We start from the raw sequence: 19,221 nt of genomic DNA, 5'->3' as shown, positions 1-19,221 counted from the left end.
TTTGGGTCAAGTAAAAGTGTTTTATGAGTAACAAGGTATTTAAGTGTGATAGCTTTACTATCGTGATAATAATGCTGTGAGAAAAGTTGTAGGTGACCGTCGCGTTTGCTGAATAATGGACGATTGAGATTTAACATTGATTTGTGGATAAGGATGTTTATTCAACTTATTATGTAGGATAACGTAATGTTTTTTTTTTCTATACACGTTAGAAACCTTATTTAAACGCTAGAAATAGAGACGTACGAAATAAAACTTGGGTTAATAAAGTCTATAAGCACTATGAAAATAAACAAATGAAGACCGTTACTCCAATCGATCGATCTTCCAAGCCCGCTATAGCAAAGGCGGGACATTCCAACAACAAAAATAAAATGATTTTCTTTACTTTACCATTGAAACTACGAAATCTAACAGATTTCTTCAACGAATTTAACGTCTTCTCGTGTCTATCTTGATGAATCGAGAGGCTAAGTTATTGTGATTTTTGTGTAAAAGCGGGAAGCTCACTTGCGGTGATCGGTCATTGGAATTTTTGATTACGACTTTGTTGTAGGTTGACTCTTTTGGCTTTATTGACTTTATACTTACTTAGAGGTCAAGTTTTTGAGGATGAACTGGTACATGTGACCCCGTTATTTTATATGGGTCTTAAAGCCTAAATACAAGGTGTTGCAAAGCTATTAATAGTAAGCCGTCGATGATTTTCGATCATATATGTATAACTATACTAAGTATTTTAAAATACTCTTTTCTGAAAGCTTTGCATCACCATAAATCGTTTCCCCGTCTGAATTCCGGAGTAAAAGTTTGCCTATATTTTTAACCGACTTCAAAAAAAGGAGGAGGTTCTCAATTCGTCGGAATCTTTTTTTTTTATATATTTTTTATGTATGTTCACCGATTACTCCGCCGTTTATGAACTGATTTTGAAAATTCTTTTTTTGTTGTATTGGGTTGAGCTCCCAGGTGGTCCCATTTTTTTCAGAATTTTATCTCACCCGCAAGGGTGGGTAAAGGGGTAAAAACAGGGTACTTATTAATTTCCATTTTGAAATTAAGAACGTAAATATAGTTCTTATAACAAAAAAATATGATGGTGACCTTGAGCTGATCTGATGATGGAAACGGAAGGCAGTCAGGGGAACTCCTCAACGGTATATAGCAACTACTTCGTGTTTAGGCTTGAATGATTCGTATTATATTATATTCGTATTATTCGTAGTAGGACTTTTTGGTATCATTTGCACCTTACTTTTGATTGAAAATTATTGCAAATAAACTAAAAACTATAAAATAAAATAATAATAAAAAAAATAAAAAAACCGACTTCAAAAAACCACTAAAATGTAAGAAATAATTTAAGGTTCAAATTCTACTCGTATGTGACAGTACAAATATACCTAAGCAGGAACTGTTTTTTATTGAAGTTGTGCCATATTTTAAGTACTGGCGTACAACAGTGGGCTTTAGAAGGTTGATGATGATATTTTATCCGATGTTGATTTTGCTTAAAAGCGTATAAGTAAACATAGTTAATTATTCTCGCAAACTTTCGCATTTATGCGCGTATTTTTGTAATTTAAATATAATTAACTATGTATTTCGTTTCGTAGGCTCATTACTGACATGTCTAACAAACCTCAATGTTTGAATTCATTAAATTAATTGAAAATGTCAATTGACAATCCAAATATTCATTAATTTTATGAACTCAAGCATGTTTGTTATTTTGACAAATCTTCATCAGCCTATGCTGAACTGCTCATCATTGGATTATTCTTAATCTTGATTTTTAATATAATTCAAACCTGCTAGGTACCAGACAGAGCCATTATCGTATCTGTACTAGGTACATATGTAAGTACTTATGGAGGTATCGTCATCTGCAAAGACTTCCTCTGTTCTTAACATTGAACGCGAATGACCGAGGATCCGTTGTGGTAAAGTTGCCAATTTCGGTGGGAACTTAAATTTTTTGCTCGCAAAACGACAAAATATTGATATGAAAGACTCGGTATTAGGTACACGTAAGTAAAAAGTAGTTTTTAGGATAAAACACCGACTTGCATCGATCCGACGTGATGGATGACGTTTCAAATGTGACAGTTCCCGCCAATTCCGCATTGCGTTCGAAAACCAACGCAAAATTCTTCAAAAGCATTCTAATCAAGGCCATTGTCCGAGATTGATCTGATTCGATTTGTTTAGATTGATTCCGTCCATCCATTGCGCTTCGCTGACATTTCGGGTTTTGGTTAATCCGGGAATGTTTATTTTTTGGTGTTTCTTGATCAGGGGCGTATTTACCCTAGGGCTAAAAGGGCTACAGCCCGGGGCGGCAGGGGGCGAAGGGCGGCCTAGGGGCGGCCGGTAGGCCGCCCTTGGGCTTCAGTTTGGAAAATTAAAAAAGTACAAGCCTAGAACGGCCCTGAGCCATCTTTCGTGATCTTTCCACATATTGATTTCATGTCTTAAGAAATAGTATGTATGTATAAGTATAGTATGAAAGCCGGCGTTTGTTCTTTTCTGAACCGGTGGAAGTCAATTTTTTTTCCGCCCCTGTATTTTTTAAAGGAAATCTCAAGAAAAAAATAATTGCCTCACTTAGTCGCCCTGCACAAGTTTATTTGTAAACGTTCTAAAAAGTACTTGTCTATACAGTTTTTTTTTGTTCGTATGATATCATTATCTATGCAAATCTATCACCACCTTTTGTGCAACTGGACAAGGCTCATTTTACCCTTTTGGGTGCACCTGTGTTCCCAGAGGGGGTGCCGAGTGTCCTATTGTCCAAAATGAGGGCGCTGGCGGACACTAAACCGCTCCTTGGTCAGCTCTCAGCGCATGTGCGCTCTGTCTCTGACGATTCTGCGGTCGTGTTTGTCCATTCCACGGCTAACTTATACCCTTCGAACATCACCTGTATGGCTATGTGGCGTGGATTCAGCGATGTATGATGAGGCACTGAAGGATCTCTTGGGGGGTATCATTAATAGCAATATGACAGAGCTTCAGTGGTCTCAGGCAGCGCTTCCAATTAGGAACGGTGGTCTGGGATCCGTCGTTTGCAGGACACTAAGGTCACTAAGTTGCCGGCTTTTTTGGCCTCTTCGTCGGAAATGTAACAGCTAGTCACTCGTATCCTACCATTTAATTGTGACGAGATGTACATTCCTTACACAGACGAGGCCTTGGAATTGTGGCGGGCACGTTATCCTAGCGGCACGGAGCCGGAGCAGCCGCCGCACCAACGGGATTGGGATGAGGAGATGTGCCGGGTCACGGTGGATGTGCTTCTGGCACAGACTACAGGCGCGGAGCTCGCACGCCTGCGAGCGGTGTCGCAGCCGGAGTCGGGTCTTTGTCTGCACGCATTGCCATCGCCGCAAATGGGGACGTTGCTGGATGACGGTTTTCTGCGTGTGGCGGTGGCGCTGCGCCCGGGCTGCGATATTTGTGAGCCACACTCGTGCGTTTGTGGAGCGACGGTGGACCGGCTAGGCCGGCTTCGCCTCCATTGTGTTCGCAGCGCGGGGAGGCTCTCCCGGCATGCGGGGGTCTGGGGTGAACAGGGAAGGGATTTCGTTAGGGCGATCGGTCGCCGCTTGAGGAGCTAGGCTCTGGGGCATACCTGATGCAGAGGATCTCCCTGGCTGTGCAGCGAGCCGCTACCATAATTGGCACGTTTTCGTCGGTTATGTCTCGGGCGGTTTATTTACTTAGTATCTAAGCTTAGTTAGTTTTATTTGCAACGAATGCGAAATCAAGTTGCAATTAATAAATACATAACATGTATTTATTAATTGCAACTTGATTTCGCAATAAATTATTTTTATCACCGCAATGTTCTTATACATTATGTAGGACGGTACTCTACACTGACTGCTATAGGCAGGCTCTGGGGCGGCGAAGTAGTGGAACAGAAGTCGGAGTAGGATTCATTTTTGCGGTTAACGCGAAGCAGAGCTTTCGAGGTGCATGTCTTGGAACTCATCATTGGCCACAGCATCTATATAGATGATTGTTGCAGCACTCGTGGGTTATGAGTTACGACGGCCGCACCGTCGTTGATGGCTGTATAGTCCAATAGCAGCATGACATTTTTTGCCACAATGGTTGCAGACGAAACGCGATTCCAACGGAGGAGACATAGCACGGCGAATTCTTTTCTGCTTTAGATTTTCAAGCCAGTCTTCATCATGCTTCGCCATGCCTGCCTGAATATCGCGGCGCCATTCAGGTCTCATTTCGGCGCGTATTTCCCAGCTGTTTGTCTGTAATCCGAAACTATGCATGTCACGCTTGCAGCAGTCTTTAAAGCGTAGAGCTGGTCTTCCCACTGGTCGTTTGGTATCAGCGATCTGTCCCAGCATCACTTGGCGTGGCAACCTCCCAGAGTCCATTCGGTGGACATGACCGAGCCAGCGGAGACGACGTTGCTTTAGGCTGGCTGTTATACTGCAGCAACGCGTCTTCTCCAGGACATTCCGATTTGTCACTTTGTCCTCCCACGTCACTCCAAGGATAGATCTTAGGCAACGCATATAGAAAGCATTAAGTTTGCGTTCTTGTTTAGCATAGCGTAGTCCATGTTTCCGAAGCGTACAATACTATACTTAGTACCTACAATACAATACAATACAAATATTATTTTTTGCACACCAAGAAACCTACCTAACTAACTAATACCTATCTCTATTATTGAACATTTTTCATTTTTTTTAAAAAAAAATATATATATATATATATATATATATATATATTTATATATATATATATATATTTTTTTTTAAAAAAAATGAAAAATGTTCAATAATAGAGATAGGTATTAGTTAGTTATATATATATATATATATATATATATATTTTCCCTGTATACGAAATTTATAACAAACTTGTAGATTACGTCATTGTTATCAATTTTATTAGTTAAATCAGCTTCAATGTTCAATATATATATATATATTTTCATTCCTTGATGGGGCGGAAAACTGCAGGAGCCCAGGGCGCGCAATCTTTAAATACGCCCCTGTTCTTGATGTTAAACTTGCTAACCCAGTTTGCAGAGGGCTAATCTGAATAGAGTAGAGTAGTAAAATGCAGGGTGTTTAATGTTATAATGGTCCTCAAAAACAAAAGCTAAAAATCTGTAGTTCTTAATAATGGTCCGCAAGAAATGTAATCCTCTGAAATTCACACTTTTTGGACATCGTATACAAAGTTTTATACATACCTAGGTAATGTAGTTATTATTCTGTGGTAATGTTAAGATATCGTAATAGTTGCTAATATACCTTTATGAAATGCATTAGGTATGGTTAGGTATGAAGGAATCGTTTTTTTTTTGGCTTGGCTTAGTCTAATTTATACTATCTCACCGAAATAAAATCTAATAAAACGATAAAATTAACATAACAAAACCGACCAAATTGATTCTTTCCCCACAACCCACAGATAACAAAGGGCACAGCACAGCACATACGCGCCAAATGCGTGCGTACATAACATAAATATGGCGACGACCGCAACAATTGCAGAAAAACCATTAAAACAAACAATCTGGCAGCTGCGGGGCGCCGCGGCGGCACTCGAGCGGGACCGGAGCGCCGGCCCCCGGCCCGCCCCGCAGCCACGCACCACCCAACATAAATAACCATACACACCCCGATCTCAGACACTACCAACCCAACTACACCCGAAAAGTCATATCTGCCAAGATAAAAACAAAAAATACACCCTTCGGTTTCCAAACGCACGCTTCAAAATGGCGCTGCCCCGGACCCGGCTGTTACAAAAAAAGCTCGAGCACCATTTAAGTGTGCAACAATTGAAAAATATTTCGTCTCTTTCGTCCATTCAATAGCATCGGTTATCCCTCTACTTTTGGGCGCTTTTATTAAATTTATTGTTAAAGCTATGTATATAAAAGTTGTCGAAATATAATAGGGTCGCAGTCTGTGACTTGTATCGTGAGTGAAGACACCCTCTTGTGTAACATGTTGTCTATGGAGCAAACCTACTCTAGGCTTTTCAGGCCTTGGGATGTTAGTGAAAAATCTAACAGTTTAGAAACTCAAACAAAGTGTGACGAAGTTAAAACTAAACTAGAAGAGAAGAAAAGAAAATTGGTGGAGACTAAAAGGGAAAACCGTCTGAGAAAAATTAGGGGCCAATTCAAGAAATCCGAAGCGAATATCCACCAAGACGACACGGTTTCAACGACCACTGCCGAGGTCGGCGACAAGCACGCAACTGCCGGGAAACGTTCGGAAACGCCGACGGAGTCTCCCGTCGCCAGCCTGTCGCTGTGTTGCGACCGTCTATTACAACCTTCACAACAAAGCCCTCAAATCAAAGTAGAAACACCCAAAGCAGAATCCAAGACATTCACTCCATCAGTCGTGCCTGAAAACTACCAAAACTCAAGCTTAACACCTCCCCTGCCTGGCCCTTACTACCACCCAGGCTTCATGCCAGAATACATTCCAGACCTGGCCCAAGCTCTAGGCGTTCCACCGACGGACCCCTTATTCCTGGAATCCATAGCGCAAGGCTACGCCATGGAGATGGAATACGCCAGAATACTACAGCAAGAAAACGAGGCGAAGCTTCTGAACGCGAGGAAGCAGCGTCCGAAGAAGTACAAGTGCCCGCACTGCCAAGTCGGGTTCTCGAACAACGGGCAGCTGAAAGGGCACATAAGGATTCACACAGGAGAGCGTCCTTACAAGTGTGAGGAGAAGAACTGTGGGAAGACGTTTACGAGGAATGAGGAGTTGACTCGGCACAAGAGAATCCACTCGGGGGTGCGGCCCTACCCGTGTGCGACCTGTGGCAAGCGGTTCGGCCGCCGGGACCACCTGAAGAAGCACTCCCGGACCCACTACCTCCAGGCGGAGCGGATGATGCCGGTGTTTGTGCCGCTCGCGGCCATGCCTCAAGGGTTCCCTTACTTGTATGGGTATTGAGACAAGAGAGTGTGTAAGAGAATAAAGTTACATGTATTGCAGTCAGCCAATTCATAAATGTATTAGAGCTATGGTTGAGAGGTGTTTTTCTCAATCCTGAAAAGCGAACGGGATGAAGCGTTTGAAAAAGGTTGTTTTAGGCCTTTTAGAAGCTATTGTTAGTAGAAATTGGACCAAGTATTTTAGATAGATAAATAAATTGTAAAGATAGACATGATGTAAGTTAAGAATTTACATAGATATTTTTATAGAGAGATTTTGTAAATAATGTGATCTGTATATTTTATATTTGAAGTTTTGTGTGTTACAATGACTTGTAAACTAAATATATTTTATGGTAAAACTTTATCTATTGTTTATATTTTAATTAATAACCTCCTATTTCGAACGTGCAGCAGTTCCCGGTAGGTATATAAGTTCAAGTCGGATAGTTATAGGTACAGACTACGCACTCCGAATAGTAGCCAATTTCTTGAAACTTTATATGACGATGGTCCACCAACCCGCACTAGGTAGTAGGCCTAGTCCACCCCAGCGTGGTGGACTAGGCCTTAAGCCCATCCTTCATTGGAAGGAGACCCGTGTCCCAGCAGTGGGGACGTGATGGGTTGTGATGATCAGATTATATGACTGACCTGATATCTTCCTAGGTAAGTATAACCTATTAAAAAAATTAAAGGTGTTTTTTCAAAAACTGCCTAGTTAATTCTGTACCTTTGCGATACTACAGTTTTTAGAACCTATGGAATCTAGAATTTATAGAAGCCCAAAACGTCGGTTTCTGGCGGAAATGAAATAACCGTCTTTATTCTAGGTACGGTTATTGGGACATGAGTTCTAAAAATTGGAACTAGCATGACGAGTGGGATGTATGTAAGTACGGGCGATATGTAGGTATAGATACCCCCCGTACTTACATCGCCTTAACGAGCCAATGGATCATAATATAATTAAAGTGTTTGTGACTCCTAGACATAAGTACCATTTCTAAGATCGAATATTTTGTAGAAAGTACCTATGTAATGTAACATAAATATACATGTCATGTATATGTCGCAGGCATTTTGTATGATCTCGCCGTTTACATACGGCGTCGTCAGTTTACAAACGCTCGCTGTTTTGTAATATGCCGAAGGCAAAATGTATATTGCCGTGTCATTTTATAGTATGCCACAACATTTCATTGACAATCCATACGCCTTTTACATAATGCCGCGGCAAATTGAAGAATTTTGTTGTGGTTCTTACCACGCGCCGCGATGTTGTGCACAACAACAAAAATGGCGTCATGTAGTGGTTCTTTGACTCAATAAATACTCAAAACAGTGCAAATATTACGAGTTTAGAAGCATTTACACCAAATAATTGTGAATTTAAAGTTATTTATTACAGTGCAGGAGCAGTAAAAAGGCCGTAGACAAACGACAAAGTTTTTGAGGCTATCCCGCACCTAAAAACTACTACGTTATCCATAGATCACGGTGTACGGAGGACATATGCAGGATATTAATTCAGAGCATCATAAATTGTTTAGAGAAGGGTTTAGCGTTTTCCTATGTTTAGTGCATTTAGGGCACCAGTATTTGGAAATGCATAGTTTTATTGTTCTGTACTACGTTTTTTATTTCAATGTATCTTTTTATTAAATATTTAAACTTATGTAGTACCTGCTTAGGTATCTACTTTAGAATACAAAAGTAAAAAGTATTACTTGAAATCCTGAAATAAAGTCAGATTTTTCCATTTGTTCAAAGTTCAAACTGTGTTTTATCATGGTCACCCTAAAACTGCAATTAACTTTGCTCTTCGTCGCACCTATCTTTAGGTTTCGATCCCATGGGGTTTAATGGCGTTTGTAATAATTATAATGGTCATTCAATTCACTTTCGTCTTTTGATCATTCAATATGATTTACGTGATTTTCGGGATGCAAGAGAAAAAAATCGCAATTTGTACATTTACTACATACTTAATATATTATTTATTATGATAATAATAGGACAAACAATATAACTTTACAAAAATAAATTTGAGCAAACGAAACTTAGGTGTTTAAAGATTGTGACTAAAGAGTTTTAGACGAAACGAGCCTTATACCACATAAGTCTTATTTTATTTATTTTATTTAAGTCTTAGCAAAGTGATGGTTCGGCCAAAAAAGTTTAGACCATACGAGTTATGCGAAATGAGTTTTGGTCAATAAAGATTATGCGAGATGAGGGGAACCCCCTAAAAACCATTAAAAGCCCATAAAATTACTACTGGGTACTCCTACCTACTCTTCGTCTCTGAATTTCTAAACTAAAGAAAATCGATCAATCAAGTGATGTAACTCGAATTAGAGGCATCGATTTTTTTTTCAAATCAATTGTATCGAGTGCGGACATCCGGGCCTTAGATCCCGGACAATGTGAGCAAATCGATGTAAAGAAATGTTGTGACTTTTGCATCATTGCGTATTGTGCAGATTCGATTTTTATAACTGAATGTTTGAATTGTTAAAGCTCAAGATCTGCTATTGAATTGATATTTTTCTTATCTGTTATGATTACATGTGTTCCTGGAATTGGTAGGTATTCATCGTACGAGAGGTAGATAGATAGGTAGAGTAGGCAGTGAGCTAACTAATAATGTAGTACCTAATATAAATAAAAATATTTGTCTCAAGAATGTTTAGTGTTCGAAATCTGGATATTCGAAGCAATGGGGACTACCGTTTTTTTGCTCACCAGTTGGCGCCACTGTCGCTGAGGTCAAGAGGTACCATAGCTGTCAAACTTATCAAAAGAGACTGTATCAAATTGGCGCGAAATAAAGTTTTAAAATTTTGAATCTTATAAGCTTATTAATTATAAAATAACTATCATCACATCGAGTTACTATGCCGCAATGTAGTGTAGATCCGTTATGTTTGGAAAGAAAAGGAGGACTTATGTTAACAAGTGATAAAACTGTTCTAAAACAGTGGCATGTGAAATAATTACTATCCGACAATCTCTTGTTTGTGAAAATCATTATAACCAATTTCAGAAAGAACATAATGTAAATAAGGATTAGGCATTTAATAAATACAATAAAAATAAAAGAATTACACACTGATTTAACTTTTATTTATCCTTTCCGTTTAAACACACTGCTATACAAAAAATATAACACATTAGTAATCCACACAATGAATGCTGGTTGAGTTGTTAGTTGAAACTAAATAATGGTAGTATAGTATACAAGGCCCCTGTTTCACAATGTCTGGTTAGGCGCTACCTGTCGGATAAAATACATGCTGTCACTGTCTAAAAAGTAATAACAGAGAGTGACAGCATGTATTTTATCCGTCAGGTAGCCACTAACCAGACATTGTGAAACAGACCCTAAGTATTATATTATTTGTGGGAGTGTCAGTACCTGCACCTGGCTCACTCGAATGGAGCCTTTGTGCATATCGCCTTAAGGTCTAAACTCCACTCCTAAGCTTGGACCATTTCCTACCACGCTGGTCCTCTGCAGGTTGGTGGGTTCGAAAATCTAGATGTGCAGGTTTTATCACGATGTTTTAACTAACCGTAAGAGCGATGGTATACATTGTACATAAATTCCAAAGTACTCATTGGTGATAATATCTAGATCTGGAGTTTAATTTTTAGTGTTCACACTACTATACAAAGTTTCTGAAGGCCACTCAACAGTACACTGAATCATTTTGTTGTATGATGCTGTCCTCTACGTTTCCAACCAAGTTACTGTTACGGTCATAGTCTTGGTATCTGTAAAAAGAAAAAACATAGCTGTTACCTAAGCAAACAAGCATACACTTCGTAAAAAATAAGTTTGTAAACAGTAAACAAACTAACCTCGAAATTAGCTGCTCTTTGAGACTGCTTATTTTTGCGCCTCTTTTCCTTAATTATTCAGCTTTCAACGACAAATAATCCATATTTGCGATAATTTCGCAAAAAGAGATCACTTTTCAACAGGGAAATGAACGAAAATATAATTTATCACGAAGCCCGCCAAACAAATTATATGAAAAGTAAAATGTCACTTGACCTCAGTGCACACCAGCGCCCCTAGCGGCAAATTCACACGCGTTAGCCCCCATTCAATTCATTTAAGTCTCCTTCAGTCCATAAGTTAGCAATTTAGATTTCAGAGCCCCTTGTTTTATTTTCAGCAGTTACAAGGTTTTCTTACCGTGGTGAAAGTATTGGACAGTTAGATTATTAGCTTCAAGTTCGGACTACCCAGTTCATTATAATGATATGATTACCTAGATAATGTAAAATTTGCAACAGTAGGTACTGAGTGAACATCTAACGTCCATTCGCTATCCCATTATCTGCAATGTCCATTACTTATTTTATAATTGAATTGTAACAAAATCCGCATTTGTGCAAATTGCCATAAATTACGCACAGTCCAGCTATCTGTCAACAAACCATTCCCATACCATCAACAGTGCAAATTCTTCGCAAATTAGACGAATTCCCACGTGTCCGAGTCTAAACATCTTTACTAGAAGTGCCCCAAATAACGTTGCAAAACATAAATCGTATTACCGGAAGCGGACATTGTGATACGCGCAGCACGCCATCTTTGATTGAATGATCTTGTTTAATGGCTACTTATCTCTGCTACTGTGCGAGCTGGTAGGTAGGTATATGGTCCCAGTGGGCAGGTGGGTCAGTGGGTCAGTGTGCTAATTCTGAAATGAGATATTAGTTACGTATTATAGAAAATCTGATGAAAGTAAACTCAATGAAATCGAACATACTTACAGTGCTCCAAAATTGGTAATGCGCATAGAAATCTTTGACAGATCGGTTGTTTTCGATTATGTGACACATGGTATTGATTCCTATTTCTTTCGAACAAGGTGCAAAATGCAAGAGTTTTTTTAAGGCTCTTACGATTTAATGATTCGGGTGTGAAGATCTGCATGTGCATTATTAATTTTGGACAAGTGTACAGAGTGTTGTAAAAGAGGGAATCAGCATTGGGGTCAATCTGAACAACTATTGTTTTAGGCCTTCAATAATCTGTGAAAAAATGCTTCTCCGTAAATAGTCACGTGACCATAAATTATCTATGAAGCAAAAAAAATCCATAAGTACTTATCTAAAAGTTTTCATGTCATATCAGCATAAAAATAAATAAGCCATAAAATTAAAGGGTTTGCGGTAGGGTGTATGACTGTAGGTACATAGTCCCTAGCGGTGGTGGGCGGTTAGTCAATCTAATGAAAGCAAATCAAGTTCTAGTGAGAAAAAACCCAAATATACAGTTCTCCCATATTAATAATGCAAACTGTCGTATTCCCGGAAACACCCGAATCATTGAATCGTAAGAGCTTTAAACAATGCACTTCGATTTTGCACCGTGTTTGAAAGAAATAGGAGTCAATATTATGTGTCACATAATCGAAAACAATTCGGGCAGTCAGCGGCTGTCACCAATCAGTCAAAGGTCCTTCAGTTCTCTTGTCAGTCAGTTCTGTAGAAAATATATGTATAGAGCTGTTATTACACATCGTTCTTGGTTTCAAATGTGAATTTAATTGCAACTTTAATAAAATTATTTTTATGACATCTTATTATGAAACAAATTAAAGAATAAAATATATGTCACATTGATAGACTTCACTTAGTAAATAAAGCCACACCCAAAATACCACCCCCTTATTCATAGAGAAGTAACAGAACGTTTTAACTAATAAATTGTTTTGTCACTCTCTGTCAAAGAACAAATTGTTCTTTGTTGGAGAGGGACAAAACAGTTTATTAGTTAAAAGGTCTTGTAACTTTTCTATGAACAAGGGGCAAGTTTGTAATTTTAATATTAATGTGAAATGATCAGTGCTGTAAATACTTTTGAACTGAGATTTTAAAATTTTAATCTTAATCTGTGTTTGATATCCATTTTTATTCATGTGAAAATGATCAGTGCTGTAAATAGGTACTTTTGAACTGACATTTTAAATTTTTAATGTAAAACTGTGTTTGAAATCCATTTCTTCTTATAATATAAACCTTGTGTTATTCAAACCTTCTTTCATCCATCTTTACAAATCAGCTTCAGTAAGACACTTGGAAAGTACCTACTGTAACATTTTCGAATTAAATTTTAATATTATGAATTATCGAATCAGATTTCGTTATTAATAAATCGATATCTCTTTTAGCACCAAATAATTCTACTAAAATTGCATGAAGAAAATGCACTTAACCACTCTAAATACATATTATAGTTTTCTAACGCTCGGGAATACGACCGTTGCCGAACAATGACGAAGATTTCTATGCGCATTATCAATTTTGGGGAACTGTACTATACTTAGCTAAAAAAATATTTAAATAAAACTAAATTAAATGTACTTAAAAAAAAGTTGGGGCAGGATTTTGTAAGTGGAACTTTTCTTAGTGAGTGTAATAGCCTCTCGAGGAGAAGAAATCGCTTGAGGAAATTTAAATGCACTCCAAAATGCAAGAAACTGTTAAATATAGCTATAGTATATAGCTAGGTAGGTAGGTACCCTACCTGCCTAGGTCGACGTATACATTTTTTGTCAGAAGACTTGGTGGTTGTGTGTTATAAAAAAAGAAGCTTGAATCAACATTAACAAAAAACTAGAATCGAAACCCGAACAAACAATAAATGTTTACACAAATCTAAATCATTAATTTTATTTGCTTTCACAGGAGTTTTCATTCATCGGTAGGACTTAGACCTTTTATAATTCACCTGCCCAAAGGCTTTTTTCATAGATTTATTAAACTTTTAAGTCGATTTGTTCAATAAATTACGAACACGGCAAATTTGCTTCGATAGTAGGCGGGTTATCTCGTGAATAGATAAAATATAGCAGATTCCTCGTTTTATTGTAAAGAATAGTTTTTTGGCGATTAATCGGTTCACACCTACAGATGGTTATGTCCATTGTGAAAACGATGACCATTTTTTGACAAAAAATAACGACTTTTCGTATAAAAAATACGGGCATCGGGCAAGCTTTGGATTCTAAAAAAGTTTCAATAATTTTGTAGTAAAAAATAATCTTCAGTGTCAAAATTATGATCAAGTTTATAATGCGGCAAGTTACTTGGCGACCCTCCTTGCGGGGTGAAAGAAGTGGCGGGGGCGAGGTAGAACGACATGCTACACACGTAGAAAAGTGTGCCCGGATTAATCTCGCGATAGCTTGTAACTATTTCTGACGTAAGTAAAATTTTATTCTATGACTGTTCCCGTAAATGTCATATTTAGCTTAAAATTTATAGTTTGACAGCATTAAAATTTGGATGTTTACCTTCAGAATATCTACCAATTTGAATTTATTTATGTAAAAGTGTTTTATTTTATAAATCAATTTCCATGTCACTTTCATGTTCACTCTCTGTTTGAACTTGTTCATCGTCGTCGTCATCCTCATCTTCATCATCGTTTTCATTAACTTCAATTATAAATCTAAGACAAAAACCAATTTATGTTTAATTTACAATAAATTATAAATAAACAATAACATACCTGTCCAATACATCGTCAAATACTCTATCAGATTTATTTAGATATTCGTCTTAATTTATGACATGTTCGTCACAATTTCTCCACTTTTTAGGCGAATAATTAGAGAAAAGCAACTCTAAGTCTTTTATCTCTTTATCTAAGTTAGAGTCAATCGACGTTCTTGCGAGCTCGCCTTTCAAGTACCGCCACACAAGTTCAATAGGATTTAATTCCGGGTGGTATGGGGGTAGGCGAAGCACGATATGACCATTTTCTTTCAAAATTTCATCAATTTTGTAATTTTTCTCTGTGTTTTGCTCAAATCACATAAATTTTGATTGCTTTCCTAGTTACAAGAACTGACAACTGACGCACTGTCATATGGACTCTTCGCCTTTGTTGTTTACTTTTTCGTATCTGACTGCGCAGTACCAACCTTTAGCCGCGTAGCATGACTGATCCGGTACGCTGTTCTACAAGAAGCCCCTATATTGAGACATTATACGATTTGTTGTTTTTAACGTTATTTTGTTGACGAATTATAGATACCTAATAATAATATAATGATAATATTAAAAAGGCCTCAACACTCATCCTAAGACTAATGGTCTCAGGATCAATGATCTCATGTGGGTCGCACTCAAATTATGACAGACTATATAAGACATGTGGCCGCCTCGGCTGCGCGGCCGAGACTGCCGTAACAATGACATGCAGTGCACGCGTTGCCCTTCACCGCCACCCCTCCCGCTACCCGCTGTCGTCTTGGGTACCTCGTCCCCTCCGCGTCTTTCACCCCGCAAGGAGGGTCGCCAAGCAACTTGCCAATCTATAGTTTGTACGTTTGTGCTAGTTTGTACTCAGTTTTAGTTCTATGTTTAGTTTTATTGAGAGTTATACCTATACTAGCTGCTTTATCGTAGGTTTGTATCATCTCACTCGAGACTTAAATTTTATAGGTACCTAGCACAATCGAAACTACCCAAGTACCTACCTACGAAGAAAACAAATTTCTAAACAGCAACCACCGGATCGAGCTACAAGTAACCAAGTAACAAGCACAGATATAGCATTACTTAGTTACAACAAGTAGCCAATAAATTAGGCTGTACAAATAGAATTGCATAGATGCGTTCAGAAACCATTGTCCAGGGCCTGGGAACTGCGCTCAGGTGGTCGGAGGGTCACGCCTGCGCAATCGCACTGGCATAAAGAAGATCTGCTACCTGCTTAAAATGCATGACATTGTAGCCATAATTTTGGTACTTTTGGGACTTTTTATAAATTTAGCTGCTGCTGGTTGGTAGATAGGTGGAATTGTTATCTTAGTCGGATATTATTATTACCTAGGTACTTAGCTTAATTATTTAACTGTTTGTATTATGTATTTAACGATTTTAAGATTACATAGTATTATTCATCATAGATAGATAAAAGTCTAGGCCTAGTAATCTATTTCTTTTGTTTTAAAGAAAACAGTAAGTAATTAAAATCTTCGTTGCGTGTGAGTACGAATGGCTATCATGGTCACCCTACAACATACTACGAACACTCACTCTACATAACTTTAAGGAACCTTTTACTATCTATCGCGTGAGAAGTTAACAATACAAATAGGATTATTTACCGCGGTCATTACCGAACAAAGCTCATTCATGACTTTTACGCCCAAAAATCAAACTTTTATGCATTCCCACGCAAGTGCTTGAACCTTTGCGCAAATATTTAAAAAAAAAACCGGCCAAGTGCGAGTCGGGCTCGCGCACAAAGGGTTCCGTAGCAGCAAATATAACAATAACTTAACCAAAATTACAGTTAAATCAACCTATCTCAAAAACTATAAGAGATACTTTGATCAAACCAAAAATCGTTGAAAGAGTTAATTAGCATGCATCACCTCTATTTTTTTTAGAATTTTATACCCCGTAGTTATAAAAATAGAGGGGGGGGGACATACTTTTTACGACTTTGAGAGCTGATATCTCAAAAACCGTTCACTTTAAGAAAAATGTTTTTTAGAAAACTTTATATCATTTTAAAAGACCTTTCCATTGATACCCCACACGGGTATGTACATCGAAAAAAAAAATTTCATCCCTCAGTTACATGTATGGGGGGCCCCACCCCCAATTCTTTTTTTTACTATTTAGTGTCATATTTTTGTAGCGGTTCATACAACACATATTCCCATCAAATTTCATCACTGTAGTACTTATAGTTTCCGAGTAAATCGGCTGTGACAGACGGACAGACGGACAGACGGACAGACGGACAGACGGACATGACGAAACTATAAGGGTTCCGTTTTTGCCATTTTGGCTACGGAACCCTAAAAACGATCCGGCAAGTTGACATTACACGGTTTACGCGGGACTTTTGACTTGCATAAAATGTGCACGTTTTTTAGAAACTTTTGTGAGTTATGATCGATTAGTAACGATTTTTGAGTTTGTTTAGTTGAGCTTGGATTTACTTAGTATGACTCGACACCTTGCTCAAACTCCCACACATTTTTTTAGTTATGTAGGTATTGTAGATACCTATTTTAATAAAATTTAGGTTGCCACAGTTGGTTAAGATCATAGTTAAGCCCTAAAGTTATTATGGGTAGGTCATTACAGGCAGCGCTTGTAGAGCTTTAAATATTCCCTCATTCGCAAATTACACGGACGAATGAAACAGATAAGTATATTAGGAACTCGCTAACTTTTAACTTATAGGTAAGTATTAAGCTTTATCCAATCGGTAGTTAAAACACAATCAGACACTACTTACTTATTATTACTGAAATGTCAATCGGCAATGCAGCTATACCTACTTCCCGTTTCCGGTTCCCCACAAATAGTGGCCACCCGTAGCGAGCGATTTGTCATTGCGGTAATGATGTAACCTCACTTCAATAGTTTGTGGTCAAAAGATATCTACTTTGTAGATTCCACAAAGTTTGTAAGTGAATTAATGGATAAGTAATGGTAATGAATAGTCTCAATCTGTGTCAACCAACTGCTACTTAACAAAACTACTTACGCAAAAAATAATAAAAGTCATCGGCCGTCCCCAGTAATATTATAGCGGGGCTTGAAATTGACTTGAATGGTAAATTCACAAACAGGCATACCTACCTACTACAGAAAACATCTCTTGAGCTCCACAAATCATACTCTTTATTTAATCAGACATTAAAACAACAATGTTATCTAATAGCAATTTAGTTCAAGGAGCAGTGGAATCATTACAGCTCTATACGTCCATGTTTCTTCCTCAAGAACCCTTTCACTGTATCCTGGACAGCAGTCACATTGATGTTCAGATTATTGTAATAAGCTTTGTTATCGTCCTTCGATATGTACCCTAAAAGGTCTTTAAACAGACTTCTAGACTTGCTCATTCTAGCAAACGACTCCGAACATATTGGAGCCACACTCTGCATCAGCTGAAAAACTGGAACCATAAGTTTATTCTCGAGCGTACTGTAAACGAACGATATCTCGAAAACATTAAACAATCCGATACATGTCTTAGGCGTGGCTAAGTACTTCAAGAGATCACGCCCTTCCCCCACAGTACCCAAGTCCTTCAAGTTGCTGATGCCTTTTAGATGCTCCTTTAAAATCCTGTTAAATAGATCTAGCATCGTATAAATGACGTCAGCGCTAAGATTTGTTATTTGCATGTAGAACGGGTCTAGGCCTTTATAGTCGATGATTTTTGCTTGTAGGTGGGGGTTTTCCGGAAGCCAGGAATACAAGATTTCTAGCACTAAACCCTTGCACTCTAAGTCATCGTCGGTCTCAAATATGTCGACAAGGGATTCCGATACAGCCTCCGGCAGATGTTGTCTAGTGAGCGCTGGGGAGAGATCAAAGATTAATTTGAGGGTTTGAAGCAGCTCTTTGCGTATGCCGGAATGCTTGATATCGAGATGGTTCACGAAAAAGTTTTCGAGTCCCCTTGAAGCTATGAATTGGTCTAGATTGTCAGGGTCTCGAATGTGGTCCCGGATTTTCTTTATCATCGGCACTAGATGTTCGTAGTGCTTTCCGTGCTGGTCCAATCTCTTGCGTTTGTCTTTGATAGTGTGTTTGAGGTCAAATTCACCATCTTCTGTTCTGTATTTTGAGTCATTATCTTCTAGGAATGCTTGTTTCATCATGCTTTCGCGGAATTCTGAAAATTATGTGAAAGTGTGAAAGTAACATTATGAAGTAACAAAGATGGGTAGCTAAATCAACCATATTGAGTAGTTAGGTACCTACTCCTACTTTGTTCAGTCCTACCTACATAGGATTATGGGCGCCAGACCAATCCAAGTAATCTTACTGCTTATCTTAATGATAAAATTACTTAGTCCATTACCTTTTATCAAATCATCCGTACCAGTTTCTGCGTAGACGTAAATGCTTTTCAATAAAACAAGGCAGATTAAAATGGACAGAGAAGACTGCATTTCAAGTTAATTCACTAAAATTATTCTTATTTATGTTATTTACTTACGCAAATCCAAATGACATATCACATTTTTTATTATTGTATTCATGGTATTCAAAATAATAACGGCCTCGCATTAAACCCCTAACCTCCACAGAGAATGTACTTACTTTGGAAATGCTTTGGAACAAGAAACATAATATTATACTTTCTTTGCAATATTTTACTCCTCACAATATCACAAAAGATCTAGCTAGGCAGACCATAAAAGTAATACCCCCGCACCGGCGCCGAATAAGGAAAAGCGCCTAATTTGATTATTATC

General features: G+C 38.2%; 2 protein-coding genes across 2 annotated transcripts; one reads left to right on the top strand and one right to left on the bottom strand.

The window, feature by feature from the left end:
- Positions 1 to 5,984: 5,984 nt before the first annotated feature.
- Positions 5,985 to 6,988, top strand: LOC105388210 (Wilms tumor protein homolog). The gene has a single exon (XM_011559084.3). The coding sequence runs from the start codon at positions 6,000 to 6,002 to the stop codon at positions 6,969 to 6,971; it is 972 nt and encodes a 323-aa protein (XP_011557386.3). The 5' UTR covers positions 5,985 to 5,999; the 3' UTR covers positions 6,972 to 6,988.
- Positions 6,989 to 17,609: 10,621 nt separating this feature from the next.
- On the bottom strand, positions 17,610 to 19,147 carry LOC105388199. The gene is made up of 2 exons (XM_011559074.3): positions 18,825 to 19,147; positions 17,610 to 18,635 (listed from the first exon to the last, which is right to left on the bottom strand). The coding sequence occupies exons 1-2, from the start codon at positions 18,913 to 18,915 to the stop codon at positions 17,701 to 17,703; spliced, it is 1,026 nt and encodes a 341-aa protein (XP_011557376.3). The 5' UTR covers positions 18,916 to 19,147; the 3' UTR covers positions 17,610 to 17,700.
- Positions 19,148 to 19,221: the final 74 nt, after the last annotated feature.

The sequence above is a fragment of the Plutella xylostella genome, chromosome 26 (genome assembly GCF_932276165.1).
Source record: "Plutella xylostella chromosome 26, ilPluXylo3.1, whole genome shotgun sequence".
Lineage (NCBI taxonomy): Eukaryota > Metazoa > Arthropoda > Insecta > Lepidoptera > Plutellidae > Plutella > Plutella xylostella.
This window is presented reverse-complemented; position numbering and strand designations above follow the sequence as displayed.